Source organism: Sus scrofa, chromosome 12 (genome assembly GCF_054392235.1).
Source record: "Sus scrofa isolate SSC_HxYL_T2T_F1_AM1 chromosome 12, Sscrofa_HxYL_maternal_Yorkshire_Landrace_v2.0, whole genome shotgun sequence".
Lineage (NCBI taxonomy): Eukaryota > Metazoa > Chordata > Mammalia > Artiodactyla > Suidae > Sus > Sus scrofa.
The window spans coordinates 53,219,678-53,242,166 of record NC_139394.1 but is presented as its reverse complement, the minus strand read 5'-3'; the positions used below and the strand labels follow the sequence as shown (position 1 = coordinate 53,242,166).

General features: G+C 52.8%; 1 protein-coding gene across 20 annotated transcripts in view; it reads right to left on the bottom strand.

Annotated features, from left to right (window-relative positions):
- The window catches only part of RAP1GAP2 (RAP1 GTPase activating protein 2), a 212,785-nt gene that overhangs the window by 89,358 nt on the left and 100,938 nt on the right, over positions 1 to 22,489 (bottom strand). For all 20 annotated transcript variants that reach the window (XR_014821518.1, XR_014821524.1, XR_014821523.1 and 17 more), the window contains one exon: positions 11,414 to 11,498. Coding sequence is in view for 14 of the 20 variants with exons in the window: in XM_021067635.2 (XP_020923294.1) it covers positions 11,414 to 11,498 (85 nt within the window). In the remaining 6 variants the exon portion in view is untranslated. The remainder of the gene's footprint in view (positions 1 to 11,413; positions 11,499 to 22,489) is intronic.

Sequence of the window (22,489 nt, the reverse complement as noted above, 5' to 3'; positions counted from 1 at the left end):
CAGGGCTCAGGAGAGTTTGGTACTAGCATAGGACTGACTTACAAATCAACTAAATAGGAGTTCCCGTCGTGGCACAGTAGTTAACGAATCCGACTAGCAACCATGAGGTTGCAGGTTCAATCCTTGGCCTTGCTCAGTGGGTTAAGGATCTGGCATGAGCTGTGGTGTAGGTCACAGACGAGACTCGGATCCCATGTTGCTGTGGCCCTGGTGTAGGCCGGTGGCTACAGCTCCGATTCGACCCCTAGCCTGGGAAACTCCATATGCCGCGGGAACAGCCCTAGTAAAGACAAAAAGACAAAAAAAAAAAAAAAAAAAAAAAAAAAAAATACACAGGGCTCAGGTGGGGTCAGTCACACAAAATGCGATTTCAATTTTTATTCATTGGACATGGATAAGCACCTCAGCCATGGTACCAGGCAGGGCTGGAAATCAAGGAGTCCTGAAAACTCTATACCAACAATAGAAAAATCGGTGTACTTCCTTCCCGACCTTCCCTCTGAGCATTGCTCTTCTCTGGAGGAATAATAGTGACCAACACGTCTGCAGCCCACACCACGCGCTTCTGTGCTAAATGCTAAGCGTCCATCATCTCAATTCATCCCCGTCGCATCCACCTGCGGCAGCATCTCTCAGATTCCTACGCATGAGGGAACTGAGGCTCCGAGACGTTACACAGCTGGGAAGCTGCAAAGCCTGAAGCCAAGCAGGCTGGATCCAGAAACTGCTCGTAACTACTGCTCCACACTGCCTCACCTTTTTGAGAAAGAACCTCGAAGGGATCTAAGTCCCGGACAAAGGAAATGGACTCACCGGCCTAGTGGGGGCGATCACACACCTACTGGAAGGAGAGGGAGAGGGGCTGGAGAATCACAGGAGGGGGAAGAGGGTTCCCAGAAAGACCATTCTGGAAGCCCAGTTAGCCTATTCCCCCCAGACAGAGAGAAGGAATAAGGCCCGCATGGCCCAGATGCCTAGGCCGAGGCCTGCAGCTTGGGCTCCATTAGCAATTTCTAGGAATGAGCCGTTAGGACTCCCCTCTGGGGGCCTCCAGCTCAGAAGGCTCCACAGGAGCAGCAGGGGACTCTCCCGGGCTCGTGGTTCCCAGTTCCCCAGGGAGAAGCGCTCTGTACGTTTCTCAAGGGCAAGAGCAACGTCGTTATCATCATCGTCGTGGCCGTTGTCATTGTCACTGTCACCATCACCACCACCATCATATCATCATTATTTTTACAACCCCTTGCCGAACCCCTACCATGTGTTAGGAAGCCCACGAGCCGCCTGGTGGTTTAACCTCATCACTGCTCACACCTGCTCCTCCAGGTGGCCACTGTCCCCATTCTACACAGGAAGAAACTGGAGGTCAGGGAGATGAAGTAACATCTGCACGCGATTCAAGCAAAGCAGTCGGGACTATGCTCAGGACAGCACAGGCTTTGGAACCACACAGACGGACCTGAGTCCAAATCCTGGCTCCGCTCTCAGCAGCTGTGAGACCTTGAGCAAAGACCTTAACCTCGTCCGCCAACCTCGATCAGAGATGCCAGAGGCAATTCATCTCACATGGCAGCTCCAAATGACGGGCAGCAGCTGCCTGCAGGGCTTTGTTGGAGAGGATTCTGAGACCACATCTCAACTCATGGGCAAGAGTGCCGTGATGGATTGCTAACATCTGCCGTAGGGGCAGAAGGCTGGGGTGATGGCCCAAATGTCACATATCTGCCATCCCTGAGCTAGAGAAACACCATGGCTTATAGAGACACCCGTGCACGTGCATAGGTGCACGGATACGGCCGGGGGACTTTTGACTAAGATACCAAAGCAACTCAAAGTCTTTTCAGTGACAGGATATCCACATGGGAATAAATGGGCCGAGACACCTATATGATCAGGCCACTCAAGACAGCTGTTCTCCGAGTTCCCATTGTGGCGCAGTGGTTAACGAATCCAACTAGGGAGGTTGCAGGTTCGATCCCTGCCCTTGCTCAGTGGGTTAACGATCCGGCATTGCCGTGAGCTGTGGTGTAGGTCACAGACACGGCTCGGATCCCACATTGCTGTGGCTCTGGCGTAGGCTGGCAGCTTACAGCTCCGATTAGACCCCTAGCCTGGGAACCTCCATATGCCGAGGGAGCGGCCCAAGAAATCGCAAAAAGACAAAAAAAAAAAAAAAAAAAAAGGCAAAAAGACGGCTGTTCCCTGGCTCTCTGAACATCTCCCTGCTCAACCAGTCCTGCCTCACCTACATCCTACTCACCTTACAGGCTTTCGCTCTTAATCACAGAGCCTAATCAGTAAATGTCTACATACTTGCCCCCCGACCAGCTAGAGACTGTTCTAATCGTTAGATCAGAACCTCTCCACCACGCCAGCTTATTAAAGGGGCAAAGGTGCAGTGAGGGATACGCTCCTCTGCTGGTTTCCCTGGTAACCAGCGAGCCCATCTGATGTCAAGTCCATTCCCCCATAACTGGTCACCTCCCTGTCCCCTTCAGGAGCAAAGTCTGCTGCCGTGTCTGCAGCACACAGCAGCATGGCACTCCAGGTCCTTGCTTCAGACCTGTAAGAGCCCCCTGTCCATTAAACCCTTGAGGTCTCTGTAACTGCCTCTAGGCTCTTTCTTCCGTCTTAAGGCTGAGCAAGGACAGAGCTGGCCAGCCTGTGGGGTTCAGCCCAACAATGCCTCTATCACTCCACAATTAAATGACCTTGAGATGGATCTTAGAACTACGCTCAAACTGGAAAGCTTCTAGAAGAAACCAGGACAGAAAATCTTTGTGATGTGGAGTCAGCAAATAATGCGTAGGATACAGAAAGCTATAGACACAAAATGAAAAAAAATCCAGAAATTGGACATCATCAAAATTAAAACTTCTGTTCATCAAGGGCCCTGTTAAGACAAAGAACGAGACAGAAGGCCCACAGAAAGACAAAGGGAGGAGGGCGCAAAGGACCTGCCAGGATGGTCCACAAGCAGGAGAGAAAATGCTCCAGGTCATTAGTCATCCGACAAGCGCAAATTAAAACCACAATGAAATACCCCTCCCTACAGGCCCACGCAAGGGGCTAAAATTAAATGGACTGACAATGGCAAATGTTGACAAGGATGCGAAGCAGTCAGAGCTCTCATAATATTGCCAACAGGGACGGATAATGGTACAGCCATCTGGCCAAAGTTTGGCGGTTTCATATAAAGGTAAACATTCCCCTCCCTTTGACCCAGCCGTTTTCCTCTAGACATTTACCTAAGAGACATGAAAACAAGTATCCAGAACAAAACTTACATCAGAAGATTCAGAGCCTCTGGCTATTCATTAGAGCCCCAACGGGGAAACACCCCAAATGTCCCCCAACCGGAGAAAAACAAATTGTTCTGGATTCGTACAATAGGGATAAAAAGGAACAGACTACTGATATGCCCTACAGCACAGAAGCAGCTCACAGTTATGCTGCCCTGGACGCAGACAAATACATACAATGCGATTCCTTCTAAATTAAGTTCTAGAACAGGGAAAACTAATTTACAGTGAAAAAACAATCAGAACACTGGTTGCTTCCAGAGAGGGTGATAGGAAGGGGTACCGTGGAACATTCTGAGGAGACAGAAAGGTCCTATATCTGAATCAGAGCATGGGCCCCAAGGGTGTATCCATTAATAAAACGATACAGTTAAGATTTATGCATTCCAAAGTAAGCAAAGTTTTTTTGTTTTTTGGGTTTTTTTTGTCTTTTTTTTTTTTGTCTTTTTGTTGTTGTTGTTGTTGTTGCTATTTCTTGGGCCGCTCGCACGGCATATGGAGATTCCCAGGCTAGGGGTCTAATCGGAGCTGTAGCCGCCGGCCTACGCCAGAGCCACAGCAACGCGGGATCCGAGCCGTGTCTGCAACCTACACCACAGCTCACGGCAACGCCGGATCGTTAACCCACTGAGCAAGGGCAGGGACCGAACCCGAAACCTCATGGTTCCTAGTCGGATTCGTTAACCACTGCGCCACGACGGGAACTCCTGTTTTTTTTTTTAATGCAGGTCCACCTACAGTGATTTGCAAGGGAGTTCCTGTCGTGGCTCAGTGGTAATGAACCTGGCTAGCATCCATGAGGATGTGGGTTCGATCCCTGGCCTTGCTCAGTGGGTTAAGGATCTGGCATGGCCGTGAGTTTCGGTATAGGTCACAGGTGCGGCTTGGATCTGGCATGGCTGCGGCTGTGGTATAGGCTGGCAACTGGAGCTCCGATTCGACCCCTAGCCTGGGAATATTCATATGCTGCAGGTGCAGCCCTACAAAGAAAAAAAAAATTTTTAAGTGATTTGCAAGAAGTGTAGACTAGTTGGCCTTAAGACAATGAACAAAATCAAGGCCAATGTACACATGCGCACACATGAGGGGTGGGTTCGTACAGGTGGTGCACACGCAGACCTCTCCACGTCTCTGAGCCTCCAAGGCACCCCCTACAGATGCGGACCCAGGTAAGCCCCCCTTGTGCCGCGCTGCCTTGGGCTCCCCTGTCTGTCGGCATGTGCGAAATCAGAGGGCTCCTGGGAAGTGGTTCCTGAGGAGATGGCATCTGGACCAGTGACATAAAGAGGGTCTGTGTGGAGACCAGAGGCAGCTTTGCCAGGAGCACCAACAGGAAAGCCAGCTGTACCTGCTGCAGCGGGGGTCATGCGGGGAATGAATATTTGTCCTAACTCTCAGGCATCCCCCTCCCCAGACTTTCTTGAAGAGGGGAAACCAAAGCTCCTTGTGGGCGTCTTTGGGCCCTTCCCACCCCCACCCAAAAGGGGTCCCAACAACCTTCCCACAAACACCTGCTCGCCTCATCCATACAAACTTCGTACATCCGACGGGGGCTGAAACCCCCTCCCTCAACCCTGACAGAGGAGGGGTGGTCTCTCTCCCCAGTGGGTTCAGAAGACAGAGGACAGGAACCAGGGCACAGTAAGAGATGGCATCGTGCCCCAGCCGTGCCACAAGCTGGGAAGGAAACCCCAGCCCCCAGCCCCCACTCCCCACTCCCCAGGAGAAAGAGCAGCTGGTGGGCAGTCAGTAGCCCTGGGAGGGCAGGAGGTGGAAACCTGGCATGGCTTTGCCCAAAGACAATGAAGGGGTACAGAGAAGGCTCCTCTGGGGCCACTTTCTTCCCCAGCATCTGGGGGTTTCATACCTGCATAACCTTGAGGGCTGCGGGGGCATTAGTGAGTGATGGAGAGCCAAGTACCAGGGGGGCGGGGGGGGGGGAGCAGGAATAAGATTTCCTGCTCCCCCCACAGCAGGCACGCCAGGCCTCCTTGTTCTCTTTGGGAAAGAAGGTCTCCAGGGAGGTGCCCTCTGATTTGCACAAAGAGGGATGGAGAAGTCGAGCAAGGGTCACCTCCCAGCTGACCAGGCCAGTTCAGGCCTGGTGGGGCTCCAGAGATAAGAGTGACAATTCAGATCCAGGTCACATCACGTCCTGGCATCATCACCTTCAACAGAACGCCCCGTGCACTTAACCGTGCACTGGGAAAGATTCAGGAGGGTCAAACCTAACCCCTTCGAGCCCAAAAGGTTGTTTGTATGTTCGTTCCGGGGGTCCCCCAACCCCCAGGCTTGGCACCCGCCTCCCCAAGAAGCCATCCTCACTCCTCTCCCCCCACAGAGAAGCCACATGACACACTGAGCCGGTCACATGCTGAGCCATATGGTTTCTTCTGCTCAGTTGAGGCCCCCTGAAGACAGCAGGTTCTTTGAGGGACGAGGACTGCAGCCTTCGTTTGACCCTGCGGGGCCTGGGGCACGGCTGGGCACACACACCCGCCCTCCCTGGTGTGTGTGATCCATTTGGGTATGAAAACCAGATCATCAAAAATGTGGGCCTGGAAGCCATCCACCGCCTTCCCAGGGAGACAGCCCCAAATCTTTCTCCCAGCCCACCCTGCGCCATCCACAGTTTGAATTCTGGCTGGGAACCGGGCTCTCGTCCTGCCCATCTGCTCAGCCTCTCTTTGGTGGCTTTTTCTCAGTTTCATATTAGCAAGGAAAAAATCCCCTCGAAAACCACAGACACACAGAGCTGGGGGAGGGGGTGTAAAGGACAAATTGCAACAGGCGTGCTGGTGGGAGGGGGCGGAAGGGGCCTGGGGGACACTTCTCAGGCTGGAGGCCAGCTTCTGCTCCGGCAGTCCCTTCCAGAGAAGCAGCTAGAGGAAGTTGCTTGTCCCTGGTGTGGGGGATGGAATGAGAGCATCTTTTTTTTTTTTTTCTTTTTTTGTCTTTTTGCCTTTTCTAGGGCCGCTCCCGCGGCATATGGAGGTTCCCAGGCTAGGGGTTGAATCGGAACTGTATCCACCGGCCTACACCACAGCCACAGCCACGCGGGATCTGAGCCATGTCTGCGACCTACACCGCAGCTCACGGCAACGTTGGATTCTTAACCCACAGAGCGAGACCAGGGATGGAACCCGCAACCTCATGGTTCCTGGTCGGATTCGTTAACCACTGCGCCACAATGGGAATTCCAGAATGAGAGCATCTTATCAAAAATTGTTTGGGACTTAGAACTGAAATTATTCTCTGACTGTAGGAGAAACAGAGCTAAGTTTGAGGGGACCTGGGGCTAGACATGTCCCACCCCCTGGTCTCCAGCTTCATGATCCCCCACCCCTGACATTTTGCGACTCCCAAGCTCATCAATACCAAAGGGGTTTCCCTGCTCCCACCACCCCGAGCCTTCGCTGCGAAGGGAGCTGAGCGAGATCCTCTTGCACTGCGCAGATGCCGGGAGGGTGGGGGCCGGGTGCCACTCCCGGGCCACTGACCCTGGAGAGAGCTCCCTCCCTCCACGCTTGGCGTCTCAGACGTCTCAGACTTCGGTGTGCAGTATAACCTGAGGAGGTCTGGAAAGGACAGCGAACAGAGGCTTAACCCCACCCTGGAGAGCACACTGCCAGTGGGAGCCCAGGTCTTACACGGGTGACTCCACGGGTGACGGATGAGGAGGGAGAGGGCTTCAGTCCACATCTTAAAGGATCCATGTGTTCAGGCTTAATTTAGAAACGTATCACCTGGAGAAAGAGGGGCTGCTGGGATGGAAGATTCGAGCACAACCAGAGGAGTGGAAGATAAGCGCCTACTCCTCCAGCCTGGATTCCAGAATAGTCGACGCACCATAAACATCTACCGAGACGGGGGACGCACAGAACAGGAAGGGGTCCCGGTTCTCAGGAAATTCAGTGTAGGGACACACTGGATGACAGGCATTTGATTCTATAAGTATAGCTGCAAAGCAGCTCCTCCCTCTGTGCTGAGCAGGCTGCGGGAAATAATGAGCATTGAGGGGTTTTTTGGTCTGGGGGTTTTTTTGGCCACACCCATGGCATGTGGAAGTTCCCAGACCAGGGATTCAAACATGTGCCACAGCAGCAACCTGAGCCATGAAAGACCCTTAGCCTTCTACACCACAAGGGAACTCCTGAGCATTGCGGTTTTAAGTAGCCAGCAGGCCACTAAACCCAGAGGCCACTGTGAGCTCCGAATGGTATTTGGCCTCTTCAGAGTGGCTGACGCTGCTGCCCATCCCTCTCACCACATCCCCTGCCTCCTCCACACCTGCCTTTACCTGGGGAGTCCACTCGAGGCATCTCATCTTCTCACTCCATCCTCTTCCTGGAGAGTTCACCACCCCCACCCACCCCTCCACCCCAAGCTTCAATTCCTGTCGCTACAAAAATGAGTCCAGATTTTTTTTTTTTTTTTCTGTCTTTTTAGGCCGCACCCACAGCATATTAGGAGTCAAACTGGAGCTACAGCTGCCGGCCTATACGACAGCCACAGCAGCACCGGATCCTTAACCCACTGAGTGAGGCCAGGGATTGAACCCTCATCCTCATGGATACTAGTCAGGTTCATTACCGCTGAGCCACAACGGGAATTCCGACTCCAGATTTTTATCTCTAGTCCAACCTTCTAGGCCTGGCCCCCCGAACACCCAGCTACTCACCGACACTGGGCCTCAAGCACGTCCAACTCAGCACTTAGAACCTCAGCCCTCGGCCTCTCTCCCAGGCCACTCCCTCCCAGAGAATGTGACATTTATCCAGTTGTTCCAATCCTGGGGCCATTCCTGCCTCCTACCTCTCCCCAAATCCTCATATCTCACCAACCCACCTCCTAGGAAATCTCACCACTTCCAAATACCCTAACAAGCCCCTCAGAGTCAGGCCACCAGCCTCTCCCCTCTGGACTCCTGCAGCGGCCCCCACCCCACCCCATTCCCACGCCCCTCCCTCCCACACATCCTCCCCACAGGCCAGGGGGCCTTTTTTTTTTTTTTTCCCCTGTATTTTTAGGGCCACATTCACAGGATATGGAAGTTCCCAGGCTAGGGGGCAAATCAGAGCGGTAGCTGCCAGCCTGCACCACAGCCACAGCCACGCTGGATCCAAGCTGCGTCTGCGACCTACACCACAGCTCACGGCAACAATGGCTCCCCGACCCACTGAGCGAGGCCAGGGATCGAACTGACATCCTCAAGGATGCTAGTTGGGTTCATTACCACTGAGCCACAACGGGAACTCCCCAAGGTGACTTTTCAAAAGTCCCATCCTCTTACACTTCTGACTAAAACCTTCAATGACGTTAATGCCCTTAGTTAGGACCAAGTGCAAAATCCTGAGCAAAATTTCCGAAGATCTGCCTCTTTGTCCCTAACTGTGGGTGCTCCAGCGATCCTGGTTCCTCCAGAGCAACCTTCTCTCTCCTGCCTCATGGAGGACAGCGCCTACAGAGCTTCTTGAGCTATAACATGCATGGGAACCACTAGGGAATGCTGGTAAAATGCAGATTCCGTTCAGTGGTCTGGAGGGAGGCCTGAGAGTCTCCATCTCGAAGGAATTCCCAAATGAGGCAGGTGCAGCTGGTCTCTGGGCCTCGCTTGGAGTAGCAAGCATCTAAAACCCTCTCCTCCCTGACTGCGCCTCTGCTTCACGAAGTCCTCCTCCATGCTCAGGGTTTAACCTAAGTATCACTTCCTCAAAACCCTCCCTGACCCTCTCTCTCCAAGATCAGGTTAGATTCCCCAGTCCAGACCTTACATTGTCCCTGAGCTACTCTGTGCTTTTTAGTTTGTTTGTTTGTTTGTTTTGTTTTTGGCCTTTTCTCTTTTTAGGGCCACACTCATAGCATATGGAGGTTCCCAGGCTAGGGGTCCAATTGGAGCTGTAGCTGCCGACTGACACCACAGCCACAGCAACACAGGATCTAAGCCATGTCTGCGACCTACACCACAGCTCACAACAACGCCGGATCCTTAACCCACTGGGCAAGGCCAGGGATCAAACCCGCGTCCTCACGGATACTAGTCAGATTCATTTCCCCTGAGCCACGATGCAAATGCCCAATCCCCCATTCTTGCAATTGTTTTTTCAATTTTTGTCTCCCTCGCTAGATGACAAAACTCCAGGAGAACAGGGATCATATTGCCCTGTTACTACTAGGTCCCCAGTGCTCAGCACAGGGCCTGGCACATGGTCAGCCCTTGCAGTAGAAAACTACTGGCCTCGCCTGCCCTGGATCCATTTCCTCCTCCTCTCATTGCAACAACCTTCAATTTTGCCTTAAGGAGCTACCCCTGCCTCCATCCTTACCATCTAGGTGGTGATCCAGGTCTGGCCAATCAGAGCCTTCCATCTCTTTGGTTGCAATGATTGGTTCAGAGATAGACATGTGACCTAAACCAGGCCAATGAGCTTCTTCCCTGGGACTTGCATTAGAATTACTGGGGGAAAAAAGATATTCTTCTTTCCACTGGAGGTCCTTAACAAGTAGAAGCTGTTGTTACCATCTGCTGACACAAAGCTAGAGCTTGACAAAGAATGAAACACGGAAAAGAAATGGCAAGAGACAGATTTCATGGATGCAGCCATGCCTGGAGTCTACACTTGCCATTACGAAGGCAATAAATTTCCTTTTATGCCTAAACCAAAATAAGTTATATTTCAGTCCCTTGCCACCAAGAGTCTTGACTAATACAACATTCAAATAAATACTGTGTGTTGAATAAATTGAGTACATAAGTAAACCCTGCCAAGAGAACTCAGTGACTCCTCCCGGGAGACTTTCAGAGTCCTCCCTGCAAACTCCCGCCATCCATGAGCAGAGACAAGGCTCCATACCCAACCCTGCAGACCAAGGGGCTGAAACCCAGAATGGCCATATGCCTCAGCATTACCCTGTGCAAGCAAGCCACCCCAGCCCCTGGCTCAGATGCCAGCACCGTGACTAGGCTGATGACGGTGGTCTGGCTTTCAATGCCCCTGGATACCCAACCGGGATAGCTGTCTTAGCTCAGCCCTGCACCCCACCCACTCCTGAATTCCTAATCCAACCAGGACAGGCTCTGGCTGCCATTCCATGTATTCCCCCTCATTGCAAACCACACAGCTCTGTGCATGGTGGGTATTCAATATGGGATAATAATGGGAAGATGCCTTTTATCTGCATCCTTTGAAGGCATCCGTTTGCAAGAGATTAGGTCAGGGTAGATGGGGTGCAACATGGGCCAGCAAGAAAGAGACACCTAATTATTTCCCTGAGGCACCTCATAGCAGAGCCCCAAGACAAAGATAGGGGCTGGCCTTGCTGTCCCCTCCGATGACTCAGGAGGCAGGTGACTTCTTCAGAGCTAGTCCTCACCTGGCAAAGTGTGAGGGAGGGAGGTGCATTGCTGCCTAGGCAAGAATACTGACTGCGCCTAACTCCTCCCGGAAGGCCAGTTCAGGTGCATACGGCCACCCTGCAGAAGGACCGATAGGTAAAGGGGGAGAGCTCAGGGGCCCTTAGGGGAAGATGCTGGCCCCTTAGGGTCCTGGGATGTAGTCGCCCAGGAAAGAGGCTTGTGAATGAAGTGCTAACAGGTAAAGAATGACTGGCTCCCCAGAACCGCCAAGGCAACTCGCCCTCAGGGATTGGGGTGACAGGAGGGCCAGTCAGAGGCAGGGAGACCAGCATATAAGTGCCATTCAAGTTCCAGGAGGCTCCAAGCTCACAGGACCCCTCCTTCCCCACCCCCAGCCCCAGGCAGCCCTTCTGGACAGTGGCCCCTTAAGGCACCCAGTTGCATTCTAAGTGTCCCCACCTACTCCCGCCTGGGCCCCTCGTTCCAGAACCTACAGCTCCACAAGACCTCTCGCCAATCACCAAGCACCCTGCCCACCCCCATTCGACCGCAGTCTATTTCCTCACAGCCGCTTGACACCCCTGAATCTCACAGTCACACTGTCTTCCCACACTGGTAATCTCAAGTGGACGCTGCCTCCAGAGGTGTGGGGACATGACACGGACCCAGAGGACAGAAGCAGCTGGGCCTGTGGCCAAAGCAGCAGCACTTTCCCCGCCCACTCCTCCTCCCCTCTTACCGACCCCAGGTCTCTTACCTTCATGGTGGGCGGCGCAGTGAGAGGAGGGGATAGCGGCCGGTCCGGAAGGGTCACGTCCGAGCTGTTGGCCAGCTCCTGCTTCCTGTGAAGAGGCCACAGAACACAGAAGAGGTGAGTGGGGACCTCCCCGTGCCCTTCCCTCTCCTCCAACAGCAGCTAAGCCTAAGGACAGTCTCACACACACTGCAGAAAGTAGAGCCAGTGCATTTCTTTACTGGGATGCACTAAAATCTAAGGCAGGGCTACCCCCAGTATGGTCTCTGCACCAGCAGCATCACCTGGACATTTGTTAGAAATGCATGTTCTCAGGGGCACACCAGACTCTCCAGGGATGGGGCCCAGGAATCCGTGGTGGGAGGGGAGGTTGTCCTTTTTTCTTTTCTTTTTTTTTTTTTTTTTTTTTTTTTTTTTTGCTTTTTGGGCCCCACTTGCAGCATATGGAAGTTGCCAGGCTAGGGGTCCAATTGGAGCCACAGCTGCTGGCCTACACCACAGCCAGAGCAACGCTAGATCCAAGCTGTATCTGTGACCTACACCACAGCTCACGGCAACACTGGATCCTTAATCCACTGAGCAGGGCCAGTATCGAACCCGCATCCTCATGGATACTACTCGGGTTCGTAACCTGCTGAGCCACAACAGGAACTCCCAGGGATCTGTATTTTAACAATCTATGGATTTCCTGCTGTGGCACAACAGGATCAGCTGTGTCTTGGAAGAGCTGGGACTTGGGTTCAATCCCCAGCCCAGCACAGTGGGTTAAGGATCCAGCATTGCTGCAGCTGCAGCCTAGGTGGTGAATGTGGCTCAGATCTAATTCCAACTCCCTATGCCATAGGGCAGCCAAAAAAGAAAAAAACAAAACTCTCCAGGTGAATGTGATGCATGCTGAGGGCTGAGAACCATGGATCTAAAGAGATACAGGGGAGTTCCCGTCGTGGCGCAGCGGAAACGTATCTGACTAGCATCCATGAAGACACAGTTCGATCCCTGGCCTCGCTCAGTGGGTTAAGGATCCAGCATTGCCATGAGCTGTGGTGTAGGTCGAAGCTCCAACCCTGCATGGCTGTGGCTGTGGTGTAGGCTGGCAGCTACAGCTCTGATTCAACCCCCAGCCTAGGAACTTCCATATGCCACAGGTGCGGCCATAAAAAGACACACAAAAGAGAGAGAGATACAGGACCAGGTGGGAGAAGGGGAGCGGGGTAAATGTTTTCAGTTCATCCTCCCGGGGGGCCCCTCTGTCCTTAAACACACACACACACACACACACACACACACACACACACACACACACACAAACATGCCCTGGCCAGACAGCTGACTTTAGAAGGACAGGGCTGCCTGCTGTGCAAGCTGCAGGTAAAACTTATTTTAGTCCATGTGGGCTAGGACTGTGGAGAGGCAGCTAAACGGAGTTGTGTCACCATGACAACACGATTGCAACAAGTCCACACACTCCCCACTTTCCATCTGGCTCTTGTTGGTGACCATGGAGTGCTGGTTTACAGCGCGATCACTGGGCAGAATGTTTGCAGTGGATAAGCCTTCGGAGTGGTGGTTATGCAACAGGGCCAGCTGGGCAGAACCTGGGGGAGTCCCGGGACAAGGGACTCTGCTGTCCTGGATGAGCCCCGGCTATATCGTAGGACAGGAGGGAGAGGCAAGCATAACAGCATTAAGAGACTAAGAAGACTGGGCTGAGCCACAAAGGCCCCAATTTTGGAACTGTTTCCTCCTCCAGAGCCCCACCTCGAAGCAGCCCAGAGAGTCAGGCCCCCACCTGCTCCCACTTAAATGACCAAAGGACCACCACTGCCACCTGGAGAGAATGCTTCCATACTTTGTCCCGGCTCCATCCTGCCAACAGTGATGACAGCTCCAACCCCAAGTCCCCTCCGTGAGAGAAGCCACACTCCCTACAGAGCCCAACCCCCCATCTTTCCAGAGGAAACCCTGGCCCTGGGGCCCAGACACCACCCCAGCCTGGTTCCCCTCAGCCCAGGCAGGCTCCATCTACCCTGGCACAAGCCCTGCCTGCCCCTGCAGCCTGCCCTCCAGGAAGCCAGGTAAGGAGGCTGCGTGAACACCGCACTTAGCAGAGGGTCTATGTGACCCCTTAACCTCAGTCATGCCAGTCCCCCATCTGCCTCTCTCCTCCTTTCCTCCTGGACCTCGGGCTCACTTGACGACTGGAGAGCAGCGTTCCCCTCACACCTGATCCAGACTGTAACTACAAGAACCAAAGGGCCAGGACTCAACACGTGTGACTGTTGGGCACACACACACACACACACACACACACACACACACACACACACATGCTCACACACAAAAGAACGGATGCAGCTCCTCTACCTCTCAGCCAGAGCCATCAGCCTCCCCTTCTGCTGGACGTCACCATGTGGGGTCCAGCCCAGCTGTGAACTCAACAGAGCTGGGTCTGGGACAAGCTCACCCCCTCCAGCCACCATTCAATCCTTTCCAAGCAGCCACTGCTCCTCTTCAATGGACCTGTGCCAAGAGCCATCATGGGGGAAAGTGAAGGAGGAAGGGGCCCCTGAGGTGAGAACAGACAGGAAGGCAGCTCCCCCGGGGGAGGGGGCTGGAAGCCTGGAAGGGAAAACCCTGTGGGGAGGAGAGGGGAGACAAGCCCCACCTAGAATCCGCAGCACTGCTGTGGGGTTAGCGGAGGACCTCTGGCTTACTCCCCTGAGATGGTTTCTGGGCACACTTGACCCCTAGCTGCCCTGGCTCTCCAAGAACACAAAGCCTAGAAGAGGGCAATGCCAGCAGGCTTTTACCATCAGAGGTCAGACAAGCCTCACATACATAATCACACTGTCCAGTTCTCTCCATAAGGTGCAAGATGTCCCCTTCCAGGGAACCAGAGGCAGACGAGATATTATCGAGGTCCTGAGTCTCGGGCAAAGGGCCTCCATACCCAACTCTCTGTGGCTGAGCCCCTCTCTCCTGTGCCAACCTGTTCTCTCTGGATCAGTCTCCAGGGAGTGGTGAGGACTATCAAGTGGGAGCATGATGTATTTTCTGCCAGAAGGATTTCCCAAATGATGCTTGAAGCCTGGAAGGTGCTGGAACAGGAAGGAGCACCAGTGACCATCGGCCTCCTGCCGGCTCCAGGGCTCTGTCCAAGACTCCAGAGGGGACACCAAGCTGTGCAGAAGCCATGACCACTGCCCTCAAAAAGATCAGAACCCACACTCGGGCCCTTGGCTACAGATTTAGAATCAACCCTGCCTTGGCAGCCGGATGGCTTGGAGTGGCTCTTATGGGAGGGGATGGGCCACACTGCACCAACCCTACTCTTTTTTGTTTTTGTTTTTGTTTTTGTTTTTAGGGCCACACCTGCGGCATATGGAAGTTCTGAGGCTAAGGGTTGAATCGGAGATGCAGCTGCTGGCCACAGCCACAGCTCACAGCAATGCCAGATCCTTAACCCACTGAGCGAGGCCAGGGATTGAACCCGCATCCTCAAGGATACTAGTAAGGTTCATAACCCCCTAAGCCACAACAGGAACTCCTGCACCCATCCTGCTCTTGACTTCCCTCCTCCTGGGAGCCATTTAAGAACTAACTGCCTGTTATGGGTTGAATTGTGAACCTCCTTAAAGATATTTTGAAGTCCTAACCTCTGTTACTTGTGACCTTGTTGGGAAGTAAGAGTCTTTGAAGTCAAGACAAGGTCACTAGGGTGACCCCTTAATTCAACACGTCCTTATAACAGGAGAAGGGGGCTGCGTGGAGACACAGACACACAAGGAGAATGCCACGGGACAACGAGGGCAGAGGTTGGAGTGATGCCGCTGGAATGCCAAGAAACACCAAGGACTGCGGGCCACCACCAGAAGCTACAGGAGGCAAAGAAGGATTCTTCTGGCCCGAATCCTTCAGAAGGAGCACCTAACACCTTGATTTTGGACTTTTAACCCTCAGAACCGAGACGGTAAGTGCCTGTTGTTCAAGCTCCCTGGTTTATGATACATGGTGAGAGCAGCCCTAGGAAACAAACACACCGCCCGAGTCCCACATTCTAGCCTTGGTTTTGTAACTGGAGGACCCAAACCAAAACGGATGAAATCCCTGCTTCAGCCTCACGACCCCTGCTGTGGTCAGCGGGGCTCGACCTCGTCCTGCCCCAGCCTTCGCAACCAATGACATTTGCGTGCGAGCCACCCTCCCAAGGACAGCCAGGCCCAGCATAGCCACCAGCTGGTGCGGAGATAAGACAGAGTGAGAACACGGTGCTCCATGCAATTCCAGGCCTTTCTCAGGTAAACATAGCACATATACCATATACCAAGCAGTGAAAGTAACATGATCATATCAAGAGATAACCTTGAATCTGCTCTAACTAATTATTAGCAAGAGGTAAGTTATTAGCAGAAGCGGTATCCTCACTAGTGTTTGTAATGACTTTCCCATAAGCCCTAGTGATCTTGACACGTGTCACAGCACAGAGGTTGAAAGCTGCCTCTCCAATCAAGCCAGCTCACAGGCAGCGCTGAGGGCATGGGGGTCCCAAACCCACAAGGCGACCCACAGTCCTAGACAAATGGATAACTTTTTATAACTCAGAAAATGGTGATCAGGCTTCCAAGTGAAAAGAGAGAAGCAAGAGTCCGGGGCTGTTTACATGTCTTCGAAAACATTTCTGGCATCTCGAATAAGCACCTGTTCTAGCCCCAGGGATCTATTGTCAGGATCGTAACCACCGGTTAATAATGAACAACAGGCAAAATCCCCCGTGTTAGGGGGTGGCTCTGGGGCCAGGTTAAAGCCCTCCCTCTGGCACAGAGTTTCTCCCAGACCTCCACAGCCCCCTGCTCTGCATCTCCCACAACACCAGCTCCCCTGCCACCCTGCCATGCTCGGCCCTGTTTTCGCTTGCGTTCCAAGCAGCCAAGCTAGACAAATGCAGACAGCCGGCCGCTACAAAGAGCTCCCCAGGAAAACCAAACCAAAAGGAACGAGACGCATCATCACAACAGATGAGAAGTGGAAATAACCCAAGTGTCCATTGACCAATGGATGGATGATCGAAACGTGGTCCTTCCACACAGTGGAATATTATTTGGCCATAAAAAGGAGTGAAGTACTGACACAAGCTACAACATGGATGAACCTCAGAAACAGGCTAAGTGACAGAAGCCAGAAACAAAAGGTCACATATGCTATGATTCCATTTTTTTTTCTTTTTGCTTTTTTTTTTAGGGCTGCACCCACAGTTGCCAGACCAGGGGTCGCATCGGAGCTACAGCTGCCAGCCTACACCACAGCAGCAGTGATGCAGGATCTGAGCCGCATCTGCGACCTACACCACAGCTCACCGCAACGTCAGATCCCCGACCTGCTGAGTGAGGCCAGGGATCAAACCTGCATCCTCATAGATACTAGTCAGATTCGTTTCTGCTGCGCCACAACGGGAACTCCCCAGGCCTAGAACTGAATTCCAGAACAATCCCTGATGAGCTGTGTGACCTTGGTCTGGTTATTTCACCTCTCTGCACCTCAACTTCCTCATCTGTACAATGGTATCATAATACTCACCTCACTGGGTGGTCTGAATGAGACCCATAAAGCATTTAGCACAGTGCGTGGTACAGGGCAAAACCCTAATGCCTGGCCATCACTGTGGTTGCCAAGGCTGCCATCAGATGAGCTGGAGGGGGTGGGCGTGGTAGAGGGGGCATCAAGGCAGAAAGCCAGAGGGCGGAGAGGAGGCAGGGACAGCTTCAACTCAGAGAACCCGGATGCCCATATGCTTCAGACAGGAGAGTCCAGTGGCTGTGTGTGAGCCACCAGGTCCTGAGCTTGTGCGCATGGCTTGATTCCAAGCCCCAAGGACACAGACACAGAGGTGAGGCTGTCACGGTCCGTGCTGTGCTAGGGCCCATGTGGAAGGGGAGAAGGACGCCAGCCCAGCAGCAGAGCGTTCGGGGAGTGGAGGGAGAGAAGGCGGCACAGGTTCAGGAAGGAGAGACTCCAAAAGGTAGAAAGCTTGCGTTCTGATCCCCCCCTTGGAGGGCCCCTTGGGAAGGAGCAGGTGTTACTCACCTGTCAGCACCTGGCAGGGCTGACTTTGGTGACACATCCATCCTGTGTACACGCTAATAGGACCCAGGAGACTCAGAGCACAATTCTGGACCACTGAAGATGCAAAATTCCCCAGGGAATGCAGCCCCCACCCCACCAGGCCCACCTAATTTCATGGACACAAAGGTAGACACCAAGAGAAGCCACTTGACAGCCTAGTCACAGTGACAAGGACACAGGGGCCTAGAGAGGCAGAGGGAGATGCCCAAATGCCACCAAGAGCCTCTGTCCCCTTCTCCTGAGAAAAGGCACAGCTCCCCAGTCACCCCAGCATGAGCGCTGGGCGTGAAAGAACCTGAGGAAGCACAGCTGGTTTATGGACAAAGGTTTAGAGAGCATGAAGGCCAGGGTCTACGTGAGGGGAGAGGAGGGGCGGGGATCCCGGGGTCTACAGGTCCCCCATAAGTGGTGGGCTGACAGCAGGGGCCAGGGCTACACAGGAGCTGTATGAGCCGGGACTCAGCCAGAGGCCTGTGCAGGGGACCGAGGGGAGGCCTGGGTGATGCTCCGTGCCTGCAGCTGCAAAGAACATGCTGGCTTCTCTCTGGGTGTTTTGGGAGAAGATGGCCCTGCACTTCCCTGAGGACCCTGAATCCCTGCACTGGGCCAGGGGTAGGAGAAAGGGAAGGTGCCAAGAGGAGCCGGACGGAGCTGGGCACACCAGCCATGAGAGCCAGCGTGGCCCCTGGCCGGGGTTGACAGAGGCCCCCCCTGCGTTACGTCTCGAGGTTGACGGACCAGCCCGCCCACACGGGCAAACCTCCACACTCCTGGAAAAATAAGCCCTTACAGAACAGACAAGCTTTACAACTGACTGATGCCGAAGGGTTCACACATGACTAAGCGGAGACTCGGAGGGCTTCCATGTGGGCCTGAAGGCCACAGTCAAAAAACCAGAGAGCTGGGCCTCAACCCCCAGATTGCCAAGACTCCAATCCTGTGGCTCTTTTCCATCACGATGAGAAAGCCAGCCCTGCCTGGCCGGAGCGGCACGGCAGGATCTGAAGGGAGGACACTGGCCAGCACCTTCCCGGGTCCTTTGAGCTTGAACTCTTGGGGACCAAGGGTGGGCTGCGTGTCTTCGGGTGCGTGCTCTGGATTATTTACTTCTGAGAAGACAATCCGGGTGGGAGAGTGCAAATGCAACGATCATCCTGAAGGCACAGCGTGCACATGTGAAAGACCCATTTGCCAAATGTTCGCTGTGGGTTATGGCTTAGAACAGATACAGGATAAAGGGCCGTGGGGACACAGGGCAAAGGGGGCCAGGTCTCCTTGGGAGATGAGTAACCGAGGCGGTGAGAGCTGAGCCTCAGACCTGGAGGGAAAGTTCAGCATCTGCCTGGTAGAGAAAGAAGAAGGGGAAAGGCACAGAACAGAGGCACAGAGGCGTGAAAGCAAGGAGCACTATGGGGCCAGAGAGGAAAACACATGCTTGGCACTTAGTAGGCCCTCCAAAAGGAAAAGAAAACTAGCAATCAGTCTTTGGGGCTTATGATGCACTTGGTACTGTTGGAAGTGATCTGCATATCCTATCTCATTTCATACTCACAACAGTCCTTTGCAGCAAATATCAATAAGCCCACTTTACAGATGGGGAAACTGAGACTCAGAAAGTTTAAGTTTCTCGCCCAAGTTCCCACAGCAGGAACGTAGCTGAGCAGAGTTTGGACCCGGGCAGTCCGGCTGCATAGTCCATGATGCTGACCACTGTGCCATCCTGGAAGATGTGGGGGAAGAGCCGGGGCCCACTCGGGAAGGGCAGCCCCATCACACTTTCCCAGAGTGGGGGGCCTGCTCTCCTACTAGCACCTGAGACCTGGGGTGCTCTATTTTGCAACAGTCAGTTACTGATCTTTCACAGCGACCTTCTATTTGTGGCAGGCCAGCCTGACGTTCCTTTCATGGTAGTGACATAAACGAATTCATTCAAGTTTTGAAAACGGAGCCAGTTAAAGGAAACTATGAAGTAATGGATAGAGGTGTCACACAGACATGACAGAAGCCGTGAAGGTGGTTTGGGAAACAGAGACTGAACCATCTGAACTCTGTCTCGTGGGCAAAGGGGAGCACAGCTGTGGAAGGCAGGTGGCTGACCTCCGGGGCTTTGCTGGGGGTCTCCAGGCAGCAGAGAGGAGAACCCAGTGCCTGGAAGGGGAGGGGCACAGGAAGGAAGGGCATGGGAGGGGCTCCGCTCTGCTTATGGCCACAAAAATGAAACGGAAGTGTCAGCTCTCTCAGGCATTTCAGAGGCAACATTAACAGCATTCGGCGATGGAAGGAAAAGGAGAGAGTTGGGGGCGGGGGCAAAAGTGTGGAAAGACTTGGGTTTCAGAAAACTGAATGAGTGATGCTTCGATCATGACACAGACACAGGAGGCGTTTGCAGAGGCAGATGATAAAGCATTCATTCTGGACGTGCTGCCACTCAGGAGCCCCTGGGATTCCCAGGCAGGAGCAGAAAAGAACCACAGCCTGACCGGAGAAACAAATGTAAGGAGAACAGAGGTGGAGGCTGAGGCCGTGGGCAGAGAGGAGGCCCCCAGGGAGAACAGGTAGGGCTGAAGAGGCAAAAAGGAACAGGAGCCCTCAGCAGGGCAGAGAAGGAAAGCTGTGCGAGAGGACCATGCCCCGATGAGGTGCAGTGTGGAAGCCGAGGAAACAGTAAATGCCAAGGGGGCGATGGCGGGGAAGTCACCCCATCGTCCGAGAGGCTCCACTCCCGGAACACTGAGGCAGTAACTTAGGTGTGTATGTCATCCAGCCCCGAACGCACTGCATCACTTGAAAACTGCTGAGTGAGCGGCTTCCCTCACGTGGTCGGCCGTCTGCTTGGCACTGCCTGGCCTCAACGGAGGGAGCTCAATCATGGTCAAAGCAAAGGCGGCCAGCTTACAAGGTCACGGCCCCAGACAGCTTCCGAATCAAAATCGTAAAGCCATGGCGTCACAAAGGCACCGAAGATCAGCATTTTCCCAGCCTGTGAGTATTTCTGGACCTGGATGGCAAGGACTTAGGTGCTTAGTTCATGATTCGGTTTGGATGGAGGATGTGTCTCACAGTAAAACATAATTTGTAAGTAGTTCTCTCTCACTTTCCTTAGGCGAGATGGACACAAATATGGATACGGAGGTAGAGATAGAGATGGAGTCTTAAGCCTGCTGAGATTTTATGATGAACATATCAGACTGATCACGTGCATTTATGCTGCTGCTTCTGAAGCCCCTTAAAAATACAAAAAATTTAAAGGAAAAAAATTGTAAACTAATGAGAGCAAATGCAATGGAAGAGGAAAATTCAGCCTATAAGAGATTACAGGTGCCTGGAAGAAAGACCAAGGATGGATGACCTGGGAGAGTGTTTGATACTTGAGACACTCATCCTTTAGACCCCTGCCTGGCCCAACCTTTCACTTCCTCACCCGCCACATGACCTCACCAACCACTATCACTTGAGAAATGAAACCATGCCTGAGAAATGACAACATCCAGCTTCCTCCAATGCAAAGGGCAGCTTGCTACCCAAACCCTGCCTGGAAGCCCCCAAGTGAAATGCCAGCCCAAGCACAGAGGGGTCCCAACCCCCTTCCAGTGCCTCACTCTTGGGTACAGAGAGACAGCTAAGGATGGCCAGACATTTGAGGAAAGCCTCTAACATAAATGAGAAACATCAAGATCAACAAAAGGAACCTGAAACAGACAATGCAAGGAATCAATGGAAATTTCAAAATATACTCTACGAGTTCCCTAGTGGTTCAGCAGGTTGAGAATTTGGCATTGTCACTGTGATGCAGGCTTGATCCCTGGCCCGAAAACTTCCACATGCCACGGGCACAGCCAAAAATGTGTGTGTGTGTGTGTGTGTGTGTGTGTGTGTGTGTGTGTGTGTGTGTGTGTGTACTATAAAGGAATAGCCTCAGATATAAGACAAGATTTTGTATGTATGACAAAAGGAGAAAATGCTATAAAAATGGAATGATCAGGAAAGAAAGCGATCTTAGAAAACAGAAATATGATTGCAAGAAATATGATATAAAGAAGTTGAGGAATTCTCCCCAAAAGTAGGACAAAAAGACGAAAACATGGAAAATGAAAGAGAAAAGGTAAAAACATCAGAAGATTCAGTATCTGACCAATAAAATTTCCAGAAAGAGGTAATAGAGGAGAGAGGGGAGTTGTGGCAGCTCATCTCCCAAGGTGACCTCCAGATGAGGATCCCTCTTGGTACGGATGCACTTGCTCCCTCCTCCTGCCACCTTCAGTCTGGCCCCATGACTCAGTTCTGACTGACAGAATGGGAAAGAAGTAACATTCCTTAACTTCCAAGGCTGAGTCATAGGAACCTTGAAGTTTCCACCTCCATCTCTAGGAACATTTGCTCTAGGGAATGCTAGCCAGCATGCGAGAAGTCTGGCTATCCCGAGATTGCTGTGCTGTGGCTGCCACGTGGAGAGATTGATAGTCACCCAGACAGTTCCCAGATGTTCTAGACACGGCAGGCCATGCGAGTGAAGAAACCATCTTGGACATTTCAGCCCCAGCAGATGCCACAAGAAGAATCGAGGAACCAAGCCAGAGCCAAGGCCCTGGACACATGGCCACAGCTGAGCATCCCAACCATCTCCAGCCATCTGAGCCTCGCAAGACGAGGTCTCAAGTATCATAAAGCAGAGATAAGCCATCCACCATCCACGTGCCTTTCCTGAAATCCTAACCCACAGCATTTGAGCATAATAAAAGGGTGGTTGTTTCATCTTAGCCGGAGAAGTATCAGAGAATCAATACAAGGACAGTTCTCAGAACAGAAGGAAAAAAGCCTGAGTCTCTGGGTCCACCAAGTACCCAGCACAGTGAATGACAAAGGATCCACCTCAAATATTGTCAGGAAATTTTAGGATGCCTGGGTAAATGAAAAATCCTCAACTACTCCAGAAAGAAAATATAAATACACACGCCACAT